Raw genomic sequence first — 15,989 nt, forward strand, 5'->3', positions numbered from 1 at the left:
GTAATTGCAGTGCATCTTCCCCACTTTCAGCTAAACAGAAATCACGAAAGCCATTGTTTATCATTCTTTTATTTTTTTTTCTTGAAAAATAACACAAATAACATAAAGTGAAAAAGGCTTCTGAAAATAATTACAATGCTACAGGTTCCCCGTTTTGATAATCTAAAAGAGGAAAAACACATTTACACAAAAGTATACATTTATATTCTTATATTCATTTTTAAGGGATATGGCCAGGAGGAGCAGTCTGGGAGGAGACCTTTGATATAGAGCCATAACACTAAAAGGGAACAAAGAAATGAGCAGAGCCCCCACCTCCTTAAAACATCTCTACACTGAATCTGACAAAGTCATGTGAAAAGTAGATGGTCACATTTTTTCCTCTCTTTTTATTTGTAAATGAAAGCAAAACGAGTGTATCAAAGACAGGTGGGGAGCGGTTTCATCTAGAATAGTTTTGCTCTAAATGTTGTCTCTGTACAAAAACAAAGCAAAAGGAGTTTGGAAATTATAGCACCTGAAGTCTAACGTTTGAAAATGCACCATTTATCTGACACCTTATCCTTGGCTCGTCCCCTACACTTAATGCAACCTGCCCTTTTGTTGGGGTGAGGTCTTGTTGCCATGTTGATTGCCTACTCACACTTTTAACTTTCTTACACACTTACCATCCATGTACACCATACAACTGGACTTATGTCGCACCCAGTGACTTACAAAGCTGAATAAACATCTGGTAAACATAGGTCATTCCTGTAGCTCACGTTTCCCAAGTCTGACATCGAAGTCCTTTCACCTTTAGTTTACTTTTTTTTGTTTGTTTGTTTTTTAAGTATCAAAGCATAGCTGTTGTGCATGAAGCGTAAGTCATCAAACAACTGAACAGAAAAAGATATTAATATGCTTGAAGCACCCAAAAGTAGCTGAAATCAGTTAAGTCCAACAAAACAATGCATGTTTGTTCTGCGGATGAAACTCAAAGTCTCTGCTTATTTTTCTCAAGGCAGAAAGCTTGTGATGACAGTCATGACTGGCTCTGTCCAAAGACGAGTTGATGACTTTGATATCCACAGGATGTATAGTCTAATACAGCTTTTAATTGCCTGCATTTTCCCACTTACGGCAATTTAAAAAAAAAAAAAAAAAAAATGATGTCTTCTCCACTCACCATGAAGTCCCAAAAGAACAGCAAAATAGCTCCTGAGTCCTTTTTTTCCTTTTTAAGTACATGGCAAAATAAAATATACTGAAAAGAAGCATTGTTCCAGCTGTGACATGCCATTTGCCCCCCCTCCCAACAACACCAGTCAAGCGAGCCCTCCCAGTTTAGACCCCACCCTTCCTTTACGTGGCACAGGTGCTTGAGCTTCCCTGCCTCTCTCTGTCTTTTGTGTCGCATAGATTCACATCAGGATCCACTCCCTCCGCTTTTGCATCCCAAATCACGTCTGCAGCGAGAGAAGGCGAGCCGCTTAGGATATCCGCTGGATCAGTTTTTCGTCCGATAGGCAGTAGAGTGTGTTGACCGACAGCTCAGAGATGAACGCCTCACAGGCCTTGCGGGAGACGCCTTTACAGCCTCGTAGGTCAAGCAGCATGATGCAAGAGAGGCGGCGGAGATACTTTAGACACGTATCTGTCAGTTTACTGCAGCCTGGAAAAGAAAAGTGAAAACATTTATCTCCAGTTGAATAAAACTTCCCAGAAATGCTGTCCAGTCTATTTACTTCCCAACAGTTTCCTACCTCCCAGGTTGAGTTCTGTGAGTGTGTTTCGCGTGGACGAACCCACTGCAGTCAGCAGATTGATGGAGTGGTCGGTGAGACTGTTGCAGTGGGACAGATCCAGTTTTGTTAAATGGGGCATGTGGCGGATCACCAGACGCAGAGTGGAGTCGCTAATGTCCAAACCTGCTAGCCGCAAACACTGCATGGACCGCAACTGACTTCGATTGTCACAGCCTGGACCAGAGATGAAAGAAAACAAGCAGAGACATTCTGTAAATTTGGTAAAGGAAAGGGAGAAAGTAAAACGAAAAGAAAGAAAAAGGAAGGGAAAGGAAACTATACCAAATCTATTACTAGATAATGCACATCTTATGATCAGTTTGTACCCTCTGAGGCTACCCTTTCCTTACCTGGGGGAGTGACTAGATCCCTGATCTGAGCATCTTTGACGGCATCCGCATATCGCAGATCGAGTGAACGGAGGAGAGGGCAACCAGAGGAGCACAGAGCTGAAACAGAGGACCAGGAACAGCCTGCCAGCATCAGATCCTTCAGCCCTGTAAAATGGATAAGATTTAAATAGTGTTTAATGTCATACAATCTAAAAATTGAGTCCCCCTTTTATGGTAAATGGCCTGTATTTGTATAGCGCTTTACTAGTCCCTAAGGACCCCAAAGCGCTTTACACAACCAGTCATCCACCCATTTGCACACACACTCACACACTGATGGCAAGCTACATTGTAGCCACAGCCACCCTGGGGCGCACTGACAGAGGCAAGGCTGCCGGACACTGGCGCCACCGGGCCCTCTGACCACCACCAGTAGGCAACGGGTGAAGTGTCTTGCCCAACGACACAACGACCAAGACTGTCCAAGCCGGGGCTCGAACCGGCAACCTTCCGATTACAAGGCGAACTCCCAACTCTTAAGCCACGATCGCCTTATGTGTTAATATTGTTAATAAATCTACATTGTCCCTTTTAGAATTCAATAATCCTGGAAGAAAACTTGAGTGTGTACCAGGCAGGCGGTCAATGAGCCAGCTGAGCTGTTTTTTAGAGATGTTGGTCCAGGAGAGGTTGAGTGTGACCGGCTGTCTCTTTATGATGCCCGTCAAGGCCTGAGGAGTAACCGTGCGCTTGATGCTTAGGTCAATCCGCGCCCAGAGCCGCTTGTCTAAACACCTACAGACAAAAAGAGATACATAAAGAACATATCCGACATTTGTAGATATATGGGTCAGCGATACAGTCTAAATAAACCATCTTTTAGGCTTTCAATAGGGCTCGCTGGGCCTTTTAACAAATACAAATCAAAGTGGTCTGAATTGATTTTAAAGACTGAAATCCAACTGAATCTCACTAAAATCTTTTTAACATTTAAAAAGAAGTAAAAGCAAAATTATCCTGCCTCTACAACATGAAATAGAGATGACCCACAAGACAGCCCCAGTTAAACATACCTCGAACGTGTGATTCAAAGCTGTAGTTTGGCATAATTTAACAACTTAAAGAAAGGTCCAGATTCAGAATTATCATAAATATCAGATAAAAATGCTGAGATCCTGAGGTGATCAGCCAGGTAACAGTCATCACTTTGCTGAAGTACAAAAACCAAAAGTCCAGTAGGGTTTGTAAAGCTCTCTTAAAACTGTGAAGCTTCTCTTTATCTGAATGCACTTTTGCTGTAACAAAACAAATTTCCCACCTGTGGGACTAATAAAGGTCATCTTATCTTATCTTATCTTATCTTATCTTATCTTATCTTATCTTAATGCAGAGACCAGCTATAGAGGCCACATTAACCAGAGAACAAGCCATCATTTGTAGCCGGCACAAGTAACGTCAGTGATTTGTCATTTAAATGAGGTAGAATGGGCCTGAACGCGTATGTTTTACTTTCCTTTTTATAAGTGTAGCGAAACAAAAAACCCTTTAAGGAGATGTGTTCGTGAAGTTTCAGGGAAGAGGTCTTACCATTTGTACCAGTTCTTGCAGACTGCCATGCAGACGCAGAGATCTGCACGATTTAAGTAGCGGAAGACAGACACCCACACCTCTCTCTCACAACTTGGGTTATTCCCGACACTCCCCCTTTCTGCTTCGCCCCCTCCTTCCTGCAGGGCAGACAGAGGGACGCGGAGATGGGGAAGCTCAGAAGATGAAGAGGAGGAAGCTCCATTGTTCAGTTTGGCTGGCCTGCTCAGTCTCATTCTTTTTGAGGCCTCAAGTCTCTCTGAGTGGGAAGTGCGAGTGCCAGTGTGTCCACTGCGAGTCTGCGGTGGTGTGTGCCTATTTGAGTGCTGATCAGGGCTGCGATTTCTAATGGGGGGTCTGAGGAGGGCTCTGGGCTGGCTGTGTACTGTGGAAGTGGCAGTGTGAGGGGCCACAGCCTCTAATTTGGGGACAATAGCTGACGGGTCCTGTTTGGCTCTGGTTGGCCTTTGGAGTGTGACTTTATTAAGATATGTTGCATCTCTGTCCCCTGTTCGACTTTCCTGCTCCATCTCCTCCTCTTCATCCTCATCTGCTCCATTTTGGTTGGCCATCTCAAACCCGTCCTCTTCTCTTTCTTTGGCTGCCTGTCCTTCTCGCCTCAACTGTGGCTGGTTCTCTTTATCACCTCCCCTCCCGCTGTTCTGCCCACTCTCCTCTTCTTCGTCGTCGTCACTGCTGCTGCTGTTGGTGCTGCTGCTGCTGCTGTCCTCACTGTCCTCTTCCAAATCTGCGTGGCTCTGACCACCTCTGATGCCTTTTCCTGCCCCTCCTCCCCGCAGCCTCACACCTCGTCCTCTCCCCCTGCGGGGCTCTCCTTTGGGTCCAAGCACTAAACCATGGGAAGGCTGCTGCTGCTCAAAGGACTCGGTCCCTACTGGATTGCTGTGGTAAGAGGACCCATTCGCCCAGGTGGAACCCTGACCTCTCCCTTGAGGTAGTCTGCTCGCTGGAGAGCGCAGACGAGGCAGCACCCTGGAGCCCAGCAGCCTCGAGGAATGAGCTAAAGACGACGATTTCTGTTTAGAGGGAAAAGGCAAAGAACAATAAGACATGATATGTTTCAGACACCAAATCCAATGCTAGAAAAAGGTTGTGCAGAATTGTGTCATTTAGCTGCAGATATAAAACAATGAAGAGTTGATAAAATACTTCACAACTGCAACAGTTTCAAATGCAATACAGAATAACTGCAGAAATAAGTGCACCACTTACTGTTAACATTTTGGCCTGATCCAGTTTCAGCTGCAATAAAAAGAAAAGATGTAGGGAAGTATCAGCTACAGAAAAAACTAATCTATGAATAGATAAAGTGTTAGATTAGCATTTTAAGTCAGAGAGAGTTTCTCTAAACAGGTGTTTCAGTTGAAAAAAAAAAAAAAACCCAAAATCAGCAGCAACTAAAATAAATCCAAATCAATGTGAAACAAACTTAAGTATCCCCAGCTTACCCTCTTTTTATATCTGAGCTGAAGCTCAGTTGCTCGTTTGCGGCTCTGTTGATGCTGTAGTAGCAGTTTCTGAGAAGGCGGTGGTGCTGTTGGCCGGCCTTGGGGTCTGCTACGTTTCGCTGGACCCGCCTCTTCACCGACACCAATTCCTTCCCTGTATGAAAGTTTGGACTGTGGCAAGGAGGTTGAGCCTTCTGACTCCTCTTCACTTTCCTCATCGCTGGAAGACTGATGTGGGAGTGTCATTATTAATTTGTGTATCAACATCAACTATAAGGCAACAGGAAGTGGCTGATAAACAAAGGAAAAACCATGTCCGAAAGAACGAACCAGCTAAAGCAATAAGGAATCAAAGTAAATGTAAGAAATACATGTAAGCACCTCTGATGCTGAATCTTTTCCTTGGTAACATTTGGGACACTCCCAACAGCTCGGTAAGTCCTTATTGATCTTCCCCTCACCAGGTTCCTGAAACGCAACAGGTAAATGTTTGAATTGGAAACTACAAAACCTGATCACAAATGCAAAAAGCATCAATGCAATAACTGTGTAATGTGCTTAATTTACACCCTACACAAGATCAGAAGCAGACGCACCTTAATGCATTGTCGATGGGCGATTTGTGAACACACAGAGCACTCCATGAGGGTGTGAGTGCTTGGATTCGCTTCATCCGACTCCCCCTCTCCACATATGGCACATCGTGCTGTGTTCGGTAAGGCAGGCTAGGTGGTGGACAAAATAAAGCCCGAAATTTTACATATAATGCTGACAGGACATTTGTTAAGCCTTGATTATACTTTCAGTGTCTATGAGTCGGCAAGGGTCAGAGTGATGTAACTTTTGGCATTAGATTGTAAGTGAGAGGGTCCCAAACACATCTGCCCGTTTTTTTTGTTGTTTTTTTTTTTTTAACTTAGCTGTCGGGTCTTCAGCAACTGAGTATAATCAAAACTTTACAATGATTCTCCAGTTCAGTTTGTCAAAACGCTTTAGAGTAAGAAGCTTCATTAAAAAGTATGTTTTAACAGTTTTCAGTGTTTCTTCTGCATGCATTTATAGGTGCACAGCATCATTTGGTTCAGCGTATATAAATACAAGGATGGGTATGAAATCTTACTGCTAGACACTGTCGCATGATGCAGCTCTTCTTCATGCGTCCAGGTCCACCGAACTTCCTCATGTCATGGCAGTACTGGCAATTGCCACACTCCTTTCTGCAGCAGGCAGCACAGCGTTTGCACCTCACCCGTCTCCGTCTCAAGGCGGAGATGGAAGACCGTTTGGTGGCCTTCTGACCCAGAGGTTTGTGGAGGGTGGGACCCAAGCGAGGACGGTAAAGAACAGGTGGAGGAGGAATGGGAGGCTGGTACCATGATGGCTTCATACACAACACCAGCAGGCAAGGGGTAGAAAAAGCATGTTATGATTGAGTCCCACAAACATCAGGCAGATGATTAAAAATATATTTTTATTAAAGTTAAAAATGTAGCAATCTTTTAATACAAGTCCAAAAGGCTAAAACAAATCTGTTCACAGAAGCATTCTCCCATGTACTCCCAGCAAGCTTAGAAAAATAGTTCACTACTCACCCTTTCAGGCCATCTGACAATGGGCTCTCCAGTGTAGGCTAGCTTAGGGCTGTCATCGGCGCACTCTGTCAGAACAGCCTAGACAAAAAATATGGAAATGAAAGATGAGTATCTGGTCTAAATATATTAAATACTTATGTAGAGCATTGACTACATTCTAAGTTAATCAACACAAGGAACTTTGGTGACACTAACCCTCATGTCCTCAAGCAGGCCTGCAGCATTTGCAATTCCTTCAGGGACACACTTTTTGTGGCTTGGCAGCTCCTCCAGTTTTCCTAAAAGGTTCCACAGTCCTTCCAGCTCAAAGGGGGTCAGCACGGGCCGGGGTTTGCTAACTTGGATTGGTTTTTCTTCTTCAGCATCTTCCTCCTTGATCTTGATATCCTCATTTTCATCATCACTGTCATCTCCATTGGAAGCACCATTACCAGTGTAGGCATTGTTTTCGAGGTCAGCTGGTGTTAAGCCTTAAAAAGAGGAAGCATGTACTGTTTAAAGTTAAAGTAAGTGATAAACAAATGTTTGTGTTCTGTAGGATATGGGGGGAGCACAGTGGTCTTTGTCTGAGTACATTTATCCTTACCTATACCAAGGGAGTACTTCTTGAACTCAGGGGTGAGGTGCGAGATGTCGGTCAGACAGTAAAGGTATCTCTCCAGGACGTACCAGCACATCTCATAGTAAAACGGGTACCTGAACTTTGCTGGCACCTAGGGGATGTTGATAAAAGCAGACCAGGAAAAACTGTTAAATCTTATATAATAATGATATATTTATGTCTGCATTTCTGTTCCATAACCCCCCCTAGTGGTTCAATCTTTATGAATCTTGGCCCATAAACTACCTCGGGTACCAAGACTAATAACATCAATATGGTGGTTGATGCAAATATTCACAGCAAGTAAAACACTGCCATTTCTTTTTCTGCATATTTGTATGCAGAACCTGCGTGATTGAGGCCGGTTTGTAAGATACGCCATTTATACGCAGGTAAATACAATGTCCAAAGAAACACGATGGACATAAAAGCAACCAAGTAGTCGTGTTGAACAACGGGCATGTCAATTCATTTGTTTGAGCTAAAGTGTTGCCTTGCTTTTTCAATTATTTCTGTCTTCGTTACCATTTCTATTACAATTAAAAACTCCTATTATTGATTATAAAGAGAAGGTTAAAGTGTTTGACCTGTAACAAAATGTTGATAATGCCCTTTCCTCTTTAAGAAACCATGTAAAGGTTCATTTTAAACACTGCTCAAAATCATATTTAACCCTTATTTAGTAGTAATTAAACTATTTGTGCTTATAATTATAGGTAGATCAACATTTACAAATAACAGAAACCATATGTATAACAATCAATGTAAATAGATGACAACAATATGAGCCATACTACATACAGGATGGGGACATTGATATTCCATGTGTTCTTATAGGAACATGTAGGAAGTTACATGCTTTTAATGCATATACAATAGTTTCAAATTGTTAGTAATGAAATGTCTTTTTTAAAATTCTCAGCTGCACCAATGTAAGTATTTTTTATGTTTTTTGTTTTGTTTAACTACTGTCAGGCACCACAAAAAGAAGCATTTGTCACAAGGTAGCTGTGGTTTTCACTTCTTCTTAGAAATAAATAGAAGAAATGGTGTCACTGCAGACACAGCAGTAAAGATACAAGTTGAACACCTGCATGTGTGGGCTAACCCAGCCTGATACCTAAACTGTGTTATACTTAATTTAAGAAAAGAAAGGAAAGGAAAATTGACATAGTCTGAAAATAAACTTCATATTTTATATAGCTAGTTTTGATTTCATCTACCAGTTAAAGTCACAGCATCTCCAATTTTTTATATATACAAAGATCTCTCAGACAATTTGAGGCCTAGTTTTTCATTTTGGACTTTTAAATTACCTGCAGTACCCCTGTAAGTGGGCTACAACTGTGTGGATAGTGCTTTACAACCCCTGGATTCATATCCAAGAACCAAAAGATGCATGTTTCAATTTCGAGAAAATGACAGTACTGGGATCAGATTTCTACAATGGGAATACCTGAAAAGGTACAAAAAATTTTTTTAGACTTGTCTTTTCCCCCCCTCATAATTTCCACACAGCCCTGAATCATGTATTACATTACTCTAAAATCTCAAATGATTTATAAAGACGTTTAAACACTGAGCTGTTTAACTGCTGCTCACCCGTGTGCGATCCTCAATGGTGTAGATGTTGAGCTGCATCGGGATGTTAAAGCTGTGGAGGAAATTCCCCCCAAACACCAATGTGTCCTCTGGTGTGTACACAGCATGGATCCACCCTACACCATGTTAAACACAGGATGCTTGTTTACATGTGTGAGAGGCTTATAGACGAGGATAGAGACAATGTATGTAACTGTATGTACTAATGCTATTACTCTATTACAGAACAGACCTGATGGGATGATGAAGGTGTTGCCTTGGTGGAGCTCTATCCTTTGACAGTCATGGCATTTATCCCCCAAGAAGATGTCTCCCTGTTTTCCTGATAAAACCCAGTTCTCATACATCTCCAGGTTCTGTGGTGTGGGTGGAATCAGCCAGAACACCTGTAGGGGGGAAAAGTAAATCTTAGTTAGAATTTGCAATGCATGCCAACTAAATAATTTGATCTTCCCTCTAGTTTGCTAACAAGAATTTAATTTATTAAAGGAACTGACATGCACTCATAAAAATGTCCCCATCCGTATTTACAGCATGTTAACAGGAAGTGTGATAACATAAGATCATACGCTGATTTATTCTGAAAGCAAGACTGAAGAAAAGGGCTGTCCCAGATTAACTTTTTACCCAGCTGTTATAGACACTGCTGAAAGAGTCTCTGTAAACACAGCAGCCTACCTGGATTTTTTTAAATACAAAAGCTACAATTGTTAAGTTAGCTAATGTACCTTTACTATTATGTTCAGAATTCCTACACACTTGTATCCATTTCAGAAATAGCTCCAACTTATCATTTGCAGTAACCTAAATGTTTGCATCTTCAGTAAAATACACCTTTCTTCTCCATCTTGCTTATTCTCCTTTAATGCCTGACACCAAATTTCTCTCAATGGTAAAGGCTATAAAGTGAGAAACAAATTCTCCTTCTGGAAACCCACTGTGAGTGCAGAGATGCACAAATAGCTCCTCTGCTGCACGTGGGCCTCATAGTTAGCATTGCAACTGTGCAATAACAGCCCACATCGATATTGAAATGTGTCTGTTAAAGCTACCAAAGTTAACAACTGTTCTGATGGACACCTTGTTAAATCTACAGTTCTTGTGCGGTGTGACATTCAGACTGACCTTTCCTCCTCTCAGAATGTGGTACCAGACGGAAGTGCCTCCAAAGTCAATGTGGAAATCTGTGAAGCAGCCCTGCACACTCATGAGACAGTACCTGAGAGACATGAAGGCATCATTGAAAATCATAAACAAGATTTAAATGTTAACAGAAGCAGGCATACAGATTAGCTAGCTTACATTTGCATTGATATAGGAGAGGGACATGATGGTGGTTTCTCTACAGCACAGGAAATGTTAAATGTTGTTCGTTTACTCACTTCTGTACTTTGGGATAATGCATGTCTATGATGGCATTGGTGGAGTCCCTCTGCCTCTCCTTGAGATGACGGGGCCACATGTTGTCCACCCAGTCAATAAGGTCCACCTGTGGAATACAGAAGTACACATTTAAATTCTCAGCACCAATCCCGAGACTATTCTGAGGAATAGCACTACTTTCTGCTTAACACATCACAGTTGGTCAATAACTAAAGGTGAAGTTACGTTTCTTTTTTCCCCCCCCCCAAACAGTTGCTTCAACAAGTACAGTTTCTGTAAACGTGATGTGGAAAACTGTGCCAACTCTCACCGAAGCAGGCCGTTTCACCAGGTTTTCCAGTCTGGTGTGACTGAACTCTAGACTGATGACGTTGTAGAGTTTTTCTCTTTCTGATGGTGGCGTCTCATAGTATCGTCGCCACTGAGCCATCGACATCTCAATTCCTTTCTGGGTGTTCACATCCATAACATCTAGAATACGTCGACTACCTGTAAGCACATTAATGTCAACTGAGATCATTGCAATCAAATCCAAATTTGACAGCTTAATAATCGTAAGTTACATTGTAACTCACCAAGTTATAATGAATATTTTGTGACCTTTCCTCCATTTTTTCCAACATGCACAAATGTTTTGAAACAACCCCCCCCCCAAAAAACAAAAAACAAAAACTATAACCATCAACTACTACGCTATGGAGCCACAATGGGCAGAACAGTGCACAAATTAAAAAATCAACTCTTCCGTGCTCTGTGGGGCTGTTACAATACAAGAATTTCAATCTTTATACTGATCACCAGGAAAATACTCCATACTATTTTCTAGACCATGGGTGCAAAAAATTAAAAAAAAATCAAATCAAGGGGCATTTTTAAAAAAAGATTAGAACAATAACAATGATATTAGTAACAACAATATTTTTAAATTGAACAATGCAGTGCAAAAACATTTTACAATTATAAATATATCATTATAAAGTGTAATTATATTTTAAGATTCCATCTGGCAGTGTCATAGTGACATGGCTCTAGATTTTTCTTGCCGATAAAATGCCGAGAAATTGCTTCCTCTGAATGGGGATAAAATAGGAACTTACCAACAAACAACTTGACATCACTCACGCTAAAATCAGGATCTGGCATTCTGTAAGAGAGGTAATAATTTCACTATTACTTTTCTTTGGTGGAAGACACAGTGCAAAGAGTTTTCTAATGAAATCAGTCCCTTACTGCATGCCAAGGCCATCAGTAGTCTTGAAGATAATGGGGTCCCTGAGTCCTTCCCTCTGGATGTATTCAAATGTGAATTCTAAAAAAAAAAAAAAAAAAAAAAGACATATCAAAAACAAAACAAAAAGCCCCAAGGTACAAGATTTGTAGATAGCCTCTTACAAAAAAACAACACGTCAACTCATCTCACAGAGTTCTAGGTATAATCACAAAAGGTTCTGTTTAAAAAAAACGAAAGAAAGAAAAAAAAAGAAATCTCAGTACACTCGTCTCACCTTCACCCTCCATGTGTTTGATCAAGTCACTGCCGAATCTCCCACATTCCAGCTTTTCATCCAGGTCAAACATTCGTTTTCCTTCAATTTCATCATCGGAGATTCCATCGTCCTGATAGCGGCGCTGTGTTCGCGTACGCTGAAGACAAAGAAAGGTTTACAGTTAGCAAGTCTGTGCCATCCAAACTCTTAGAAATAGCTCAGGGTTTATTTTCACAAAAATTTCAGGACCTTTAAATAAAATTTTAACTTCACAGAATGAAAAAAATAGACATGTTTGTTAATTTAGCATTTTATTCCTTTTATCTTGATATGGCAAAAAAAAAAAAACCCTGCTCACAAACACCAAACAAATGAATACAATACAAAAAAAACCATATTTACAGTTCTTATTTGAAAGCTACATATTCACTGTATAAGACAAAGTAATCAATTACAGACACTGCACAAAAATCCGTTTAGCAAAATTTATTTTTAAAATACAACATACATGTAACGTAGCTCTAATGTCCCCATTCATTTTGAGATCAGCGACTACAGATAATATATATAATTTCTAAGGATTTAAATATTTTAAAAGTAACTTCCAAACACTATATAGATGTTGATAATCCTGGTACTCTAGGCAGTTTACATAGTAACCTTCATCCAGATTGGTTAACGCATAGAAGAGAAGTTAGCGAACAGACATACATACATACACTATATCTATTATAGTAAGATGTACTCTGTGGGCTTGTCACTCAGAAAAATATAAATTATATTGAGGTAAAAATTTGTACGGCTTCATAAATTATGCGACACAAACCAAGAATTACAGCTACGCACAAAAGCCATCCACCAAGAAGAACAACCGGACTTTCCAGTATTTCCCAGCTTCATGACCTTAACTTCACTGTCTCAACCTCTCAAACCAAGGTCCCAAAATTGCAGTTTACCAAACAGTTTCCAATGCATAAAGAGCAAATAAAAAAGGTGCCGTTTTGTCACAAAACCCCAGCAAAACTCTCAGTTATGAGGGGGAAACCCCTGTCAGCATAGCCACACTGGCCTAGGTCTGGTAAAGGTTATTGATAAAGCCTGTGAGGACTGTGATCAATCAACAGTGTATTGTGAACCTGGTGGAGTTTTGTATCATAAGCTTAATCGTTTACAAATGTGGTACAAGTGGGTATTTAACTATGTGCATGGTTACTACACAACAATAACTCAAAGAACAAACACAGTTTGACACCATGAGTTAAATACTCATAGAAAATAAAGAAAGAAATGTTTGAAATTTTTCGAAAATACAAAACGTAACAAAAAGAATTTAGACTTTAGCCTAGTTTCCACAAATTTTATCACATATACTAAAGGTATCTTATTTATAATAATCAGCTGATGCTGAGGAGATCTGGTTGGAGGCACACACACTTAGGTTTGACAAAATGGGGATAGAAATAACTGAGAGCTGGATAAATTAAATTTGCTTGAGAGGAAAACCACTGAAAACCAGCTGTATATTACAACAATATACTTAACCATTATCTCACTAACAACTGGATTACCTTTTGGCATCAAGCTAAATTTTATTATAGGCGTTTAACGGGACTTTAGACCTATACCACAACAATTTTTTAAGAAAAGAAAGAAACTGAAACTGGCAATATAAAAGCTTTAAGCAAAGAGCTGGATAGATGTAAACCAATCCAAATTCATCACTCAGTCAGACACAAAAATCAGTTCATCTGGGAAACAAACAGTATTACAGTATTACAAAAAGCAGGGGTTAATCTGCTACACAGTGCCCCCCTTTAACTCCCCTCCTGCCATTCACCCTATGCAGCACTGCTTGGCAAGACAGATGGATGAAGCACACGAATACTCTTCTCAGATCTCCCCACCCCCATCTCTACACCACAAATGTAGTATTATTTAAGATATAATGGTCCTTATTTTCAAAGGACACACCGTCCCTATTATTATTAAACTAAACCAAGGTAATATTACCAAAGCTTCCAGATAAAGCAATAAAAGAAGCAAGCAGAATTAATAAAGATAGTATTAAGCAACCACTTTACGTGTGCTTTTATTAGGTTTTCGTGCAATAAAAATAATAATCACACATGGCAAGAAGTCTTTTTAATAACATAAATATATATAAGTAAATATTGAGCCTCTGCCCCAGTAATAACAGGAATCAGCTGGTGTAATGTTTTGAGTACAAACCGCAGACGGTAAGCTTGGAGTTTATTGCTTTACAACGACAGGGAAGGGGGTGAAACAGGGTCACAGCACAAATGCTGTCAGTTTAAACACTGAACTTGACCTTTTCCTGAACCCAGAGCCTTTACACAGGTTCACTGCCGTTATCATTATCATTAGGGTGCCACACAAAACAAAAAAATGGGACCATTACCGTGAACACAATGTGCCAAAAAAAAAAGAGAAAAGAAAAGCAGGCCGTCCTAAAGAAAACACATTAGCTCTCATTCACTAAATCGCTTATTGTCCATTAAAAACCCACATTAAAAACGAAGAAGTTGCCTTGTTAACATAAAACAACGATTCCGGGTATTTAACAGTTGGGTGAAGTTACTTACCAGGCGCTTGCTGTACCGTGTATGAGAATCCTCCATTATTCTCTGGAAGCGAAACAAAAGTTTCTGGTCACACAGATGAAATATCCAACCACTGTCCAAGTATTTTAGTTTGTTTTTACACCCAGTCGGACAGAAACACACCCCCTCACATCCAGATAGCCCTGCTAGCGTTAGCCAACAGTGTTACTGTAGCCAGCAAGCTACGGTTAGCACAGCACATATAATTACCAACATAAACGTTCATCTCGCGTCATTCTATGACGATAACTGCCTATAAGAGCAGCTTCATTTTAACACAAATACCAGGAACCACCGTCTCCATTTTCTTCCGTTTTTTAACTGGCCTTATCGGCTAGCGTAAACTAGCTCAGTTGGCAAGCCCTTTCTTGAGTCGTCTGCTATCGCTAGCTAGCTATCGTTAGCCTCTGTACACGGTAGTTGTAAGCTTCTTTATCATTACCTCCGCGATTTAACTCCTTTTAGTCGAAGCGGTCACAGTAATGCTTCCCAACTAGAGCGTCCAAAACCTCCCAGTAAAGTTCCTCCCCATGTTATGGGATAACAGCTGTGTATATTGTTATGTTTATTATTGTGCGATAAAGTTAGAACGGTTCGAAGCCAAGAGACGCCATTTCCAGCTAGTCAAAAAACATACACACGAAACGGAAAAAAAGGAAAACGCTCAGGACCCACCCCTATTTACTCCACTGCGCCGAGAAATTAGCATGTAGGCGCTCTCATTGGCCACAGGGTGTGTCACTTAGACCAGATTAGCATATGTTAACATACAAGTATGTTTAGTTTGTCTGTTCCGGTGTGACCGCTCACCGGTAAATTAATATTTTACATAAAACAAATGCTGCTAGTATTTTAGAATTAAAATTAGTATTAAGAGCATTTTATATTATTAGACACAAGAAAGTGTCTATTTTTTTGTTACCGGATCTCTACATCTGAAGATTTTATGCCTTTACACTTTTTCTGACAGCATGCACAATGAAAGTAATCAGAAATGCACCACACACCTTGTGATATCTGGCAGAATTAGGAAATTATTCCATAATTTTGGAATAATACTAAAGGAGGACCTAAAATTATCATAGCTGGCTACAGTGGGGGGCATTAAGAATGAGAGATATTGCTCTTGTAATGAGCAGCAGTTCTCTGGGTTAGACTGATTTGAACTGATGGGGGCGCAAGAGTAACTCGAATGACCACTCGTTACAAGGTGTGCAGAAGAGCATCTCTAAACCCGTTGAACCTTGAAGCAAATGGGCTACAGTAGCAGTAGACCACATCGGGTGCCACTTCTGTCATTTAAGAACTGGAAACTGATGCTACAATTTACACGCGGTCACCAAAACTGGACAATAGAGACTGGAAAAACTCTCAGTTTGTTCTGCGACATTTGGATGGTGGGGTCTGAATGTGGCGTGAAGAATATGAAAGCATGGATCCGGCAAACACAGAGCAGGAAAACGAGCGCACCCTCATCTGCTGCTTGCCCCGCATCGTGTGGTTGGGCGGGGCTTGCAACTGGTTAGAA

At 40.8% G+C, this 15,989-nt stretch overlaps 1 protein-coding gene across 2 annotated transcripts; it reads right to left on the reverse strand.

Moving 5' to 3' along the window:
• Positions 1–51: 51 nt before the first annotated feature.
• kdm2ab (lysine (K)-specific demethylase 2Ab) lies at positions 52–15,121 on the reverse strand. 2 transcript variants are annotated; one of them, XM_013270981.3, is made up of 23 exons: positions 14,904–15,121; positions 14,444–14,485; positions 11,859–11,997; positions 11,584–11,662; positions 11,451–11,497; positions 10,664–10,842; positions 10,353–10,459; positions 10,096–10,189; positions 9,203–9,356; positions 8,971–9,086; positions 7,354–7,480; positions 6,963–7,237; positions 6,768–6,845; positions 6,296–6,556; positions 5,772–5,900; positions 5,557–5,643; positions 5,176–5,403; positions 4,940–4,969; positions 3,707–4,743; positions 2,751–2,914; positions 2,138–2,284; positions 1,746–1,961; positions 52–1,654 (listed from the first exon to the last, which is right to left on the reverse strand). In XM_013270981.3, exons 2-23 carry the CDS (start codon positions 14,477–14,479, stop codon positions 1,473–1,475), a joined length of 3,912 nt encoding a protein of 1,303 aa, XP_013126435.1. In that variant the 5' UTR covers positions 14,480–14,485; positions 14,904–15,121; the 3' UTR covers positions 52–1,472. The 2 variants fall into 2 exon arrangements, with proteins under 2 accessions (XP_013126435.1, XP_005467652.1); XM_005467595.4 differs by lacking the exon at positions 14,904–15,121 and adding an exon at positions 14,672–14,861.
• Between the last annotated feature and the right edge of the window lie 868 nt (positions 15,122–15,989).

Source organism: Oreochromis niloticus, linkage group LG2, assembly GCF_001858045.2.
Source record: "Oreochromis niloticus isolate F11D_XX linkage group LG2, O_niloticus_UMD_NMBU, whole genome shotgun sequence".
Taxonomy (NCBI): domain Eukaryota; kingdom Metazoa; phylum Chordata; class Actinopteri; order Cichliformes; family Cichlidae; genus Oreochromis; species Oreochromis niloticus.

Bases quoted from the DNA above. Each gene is read 5' to 3' on its own strand.
- kdm2ab (XM_005467595.4), bottom strand. The intron at 4,744-4,939 runs GTAAGTGGTGCA...CCCTCTAAACAG, and splicing joins ATCAGGCCAAAATGTTAACA to AAATCGTCGTCTTTAGCTCA. The intron at 1,655-1,745 runs GTAGGAAACTGT...TTTCTTTTCCAG, and splicing joins CACAGAACTCAACCTGGGAG to GCTGCAGTAAACTGACAGAT.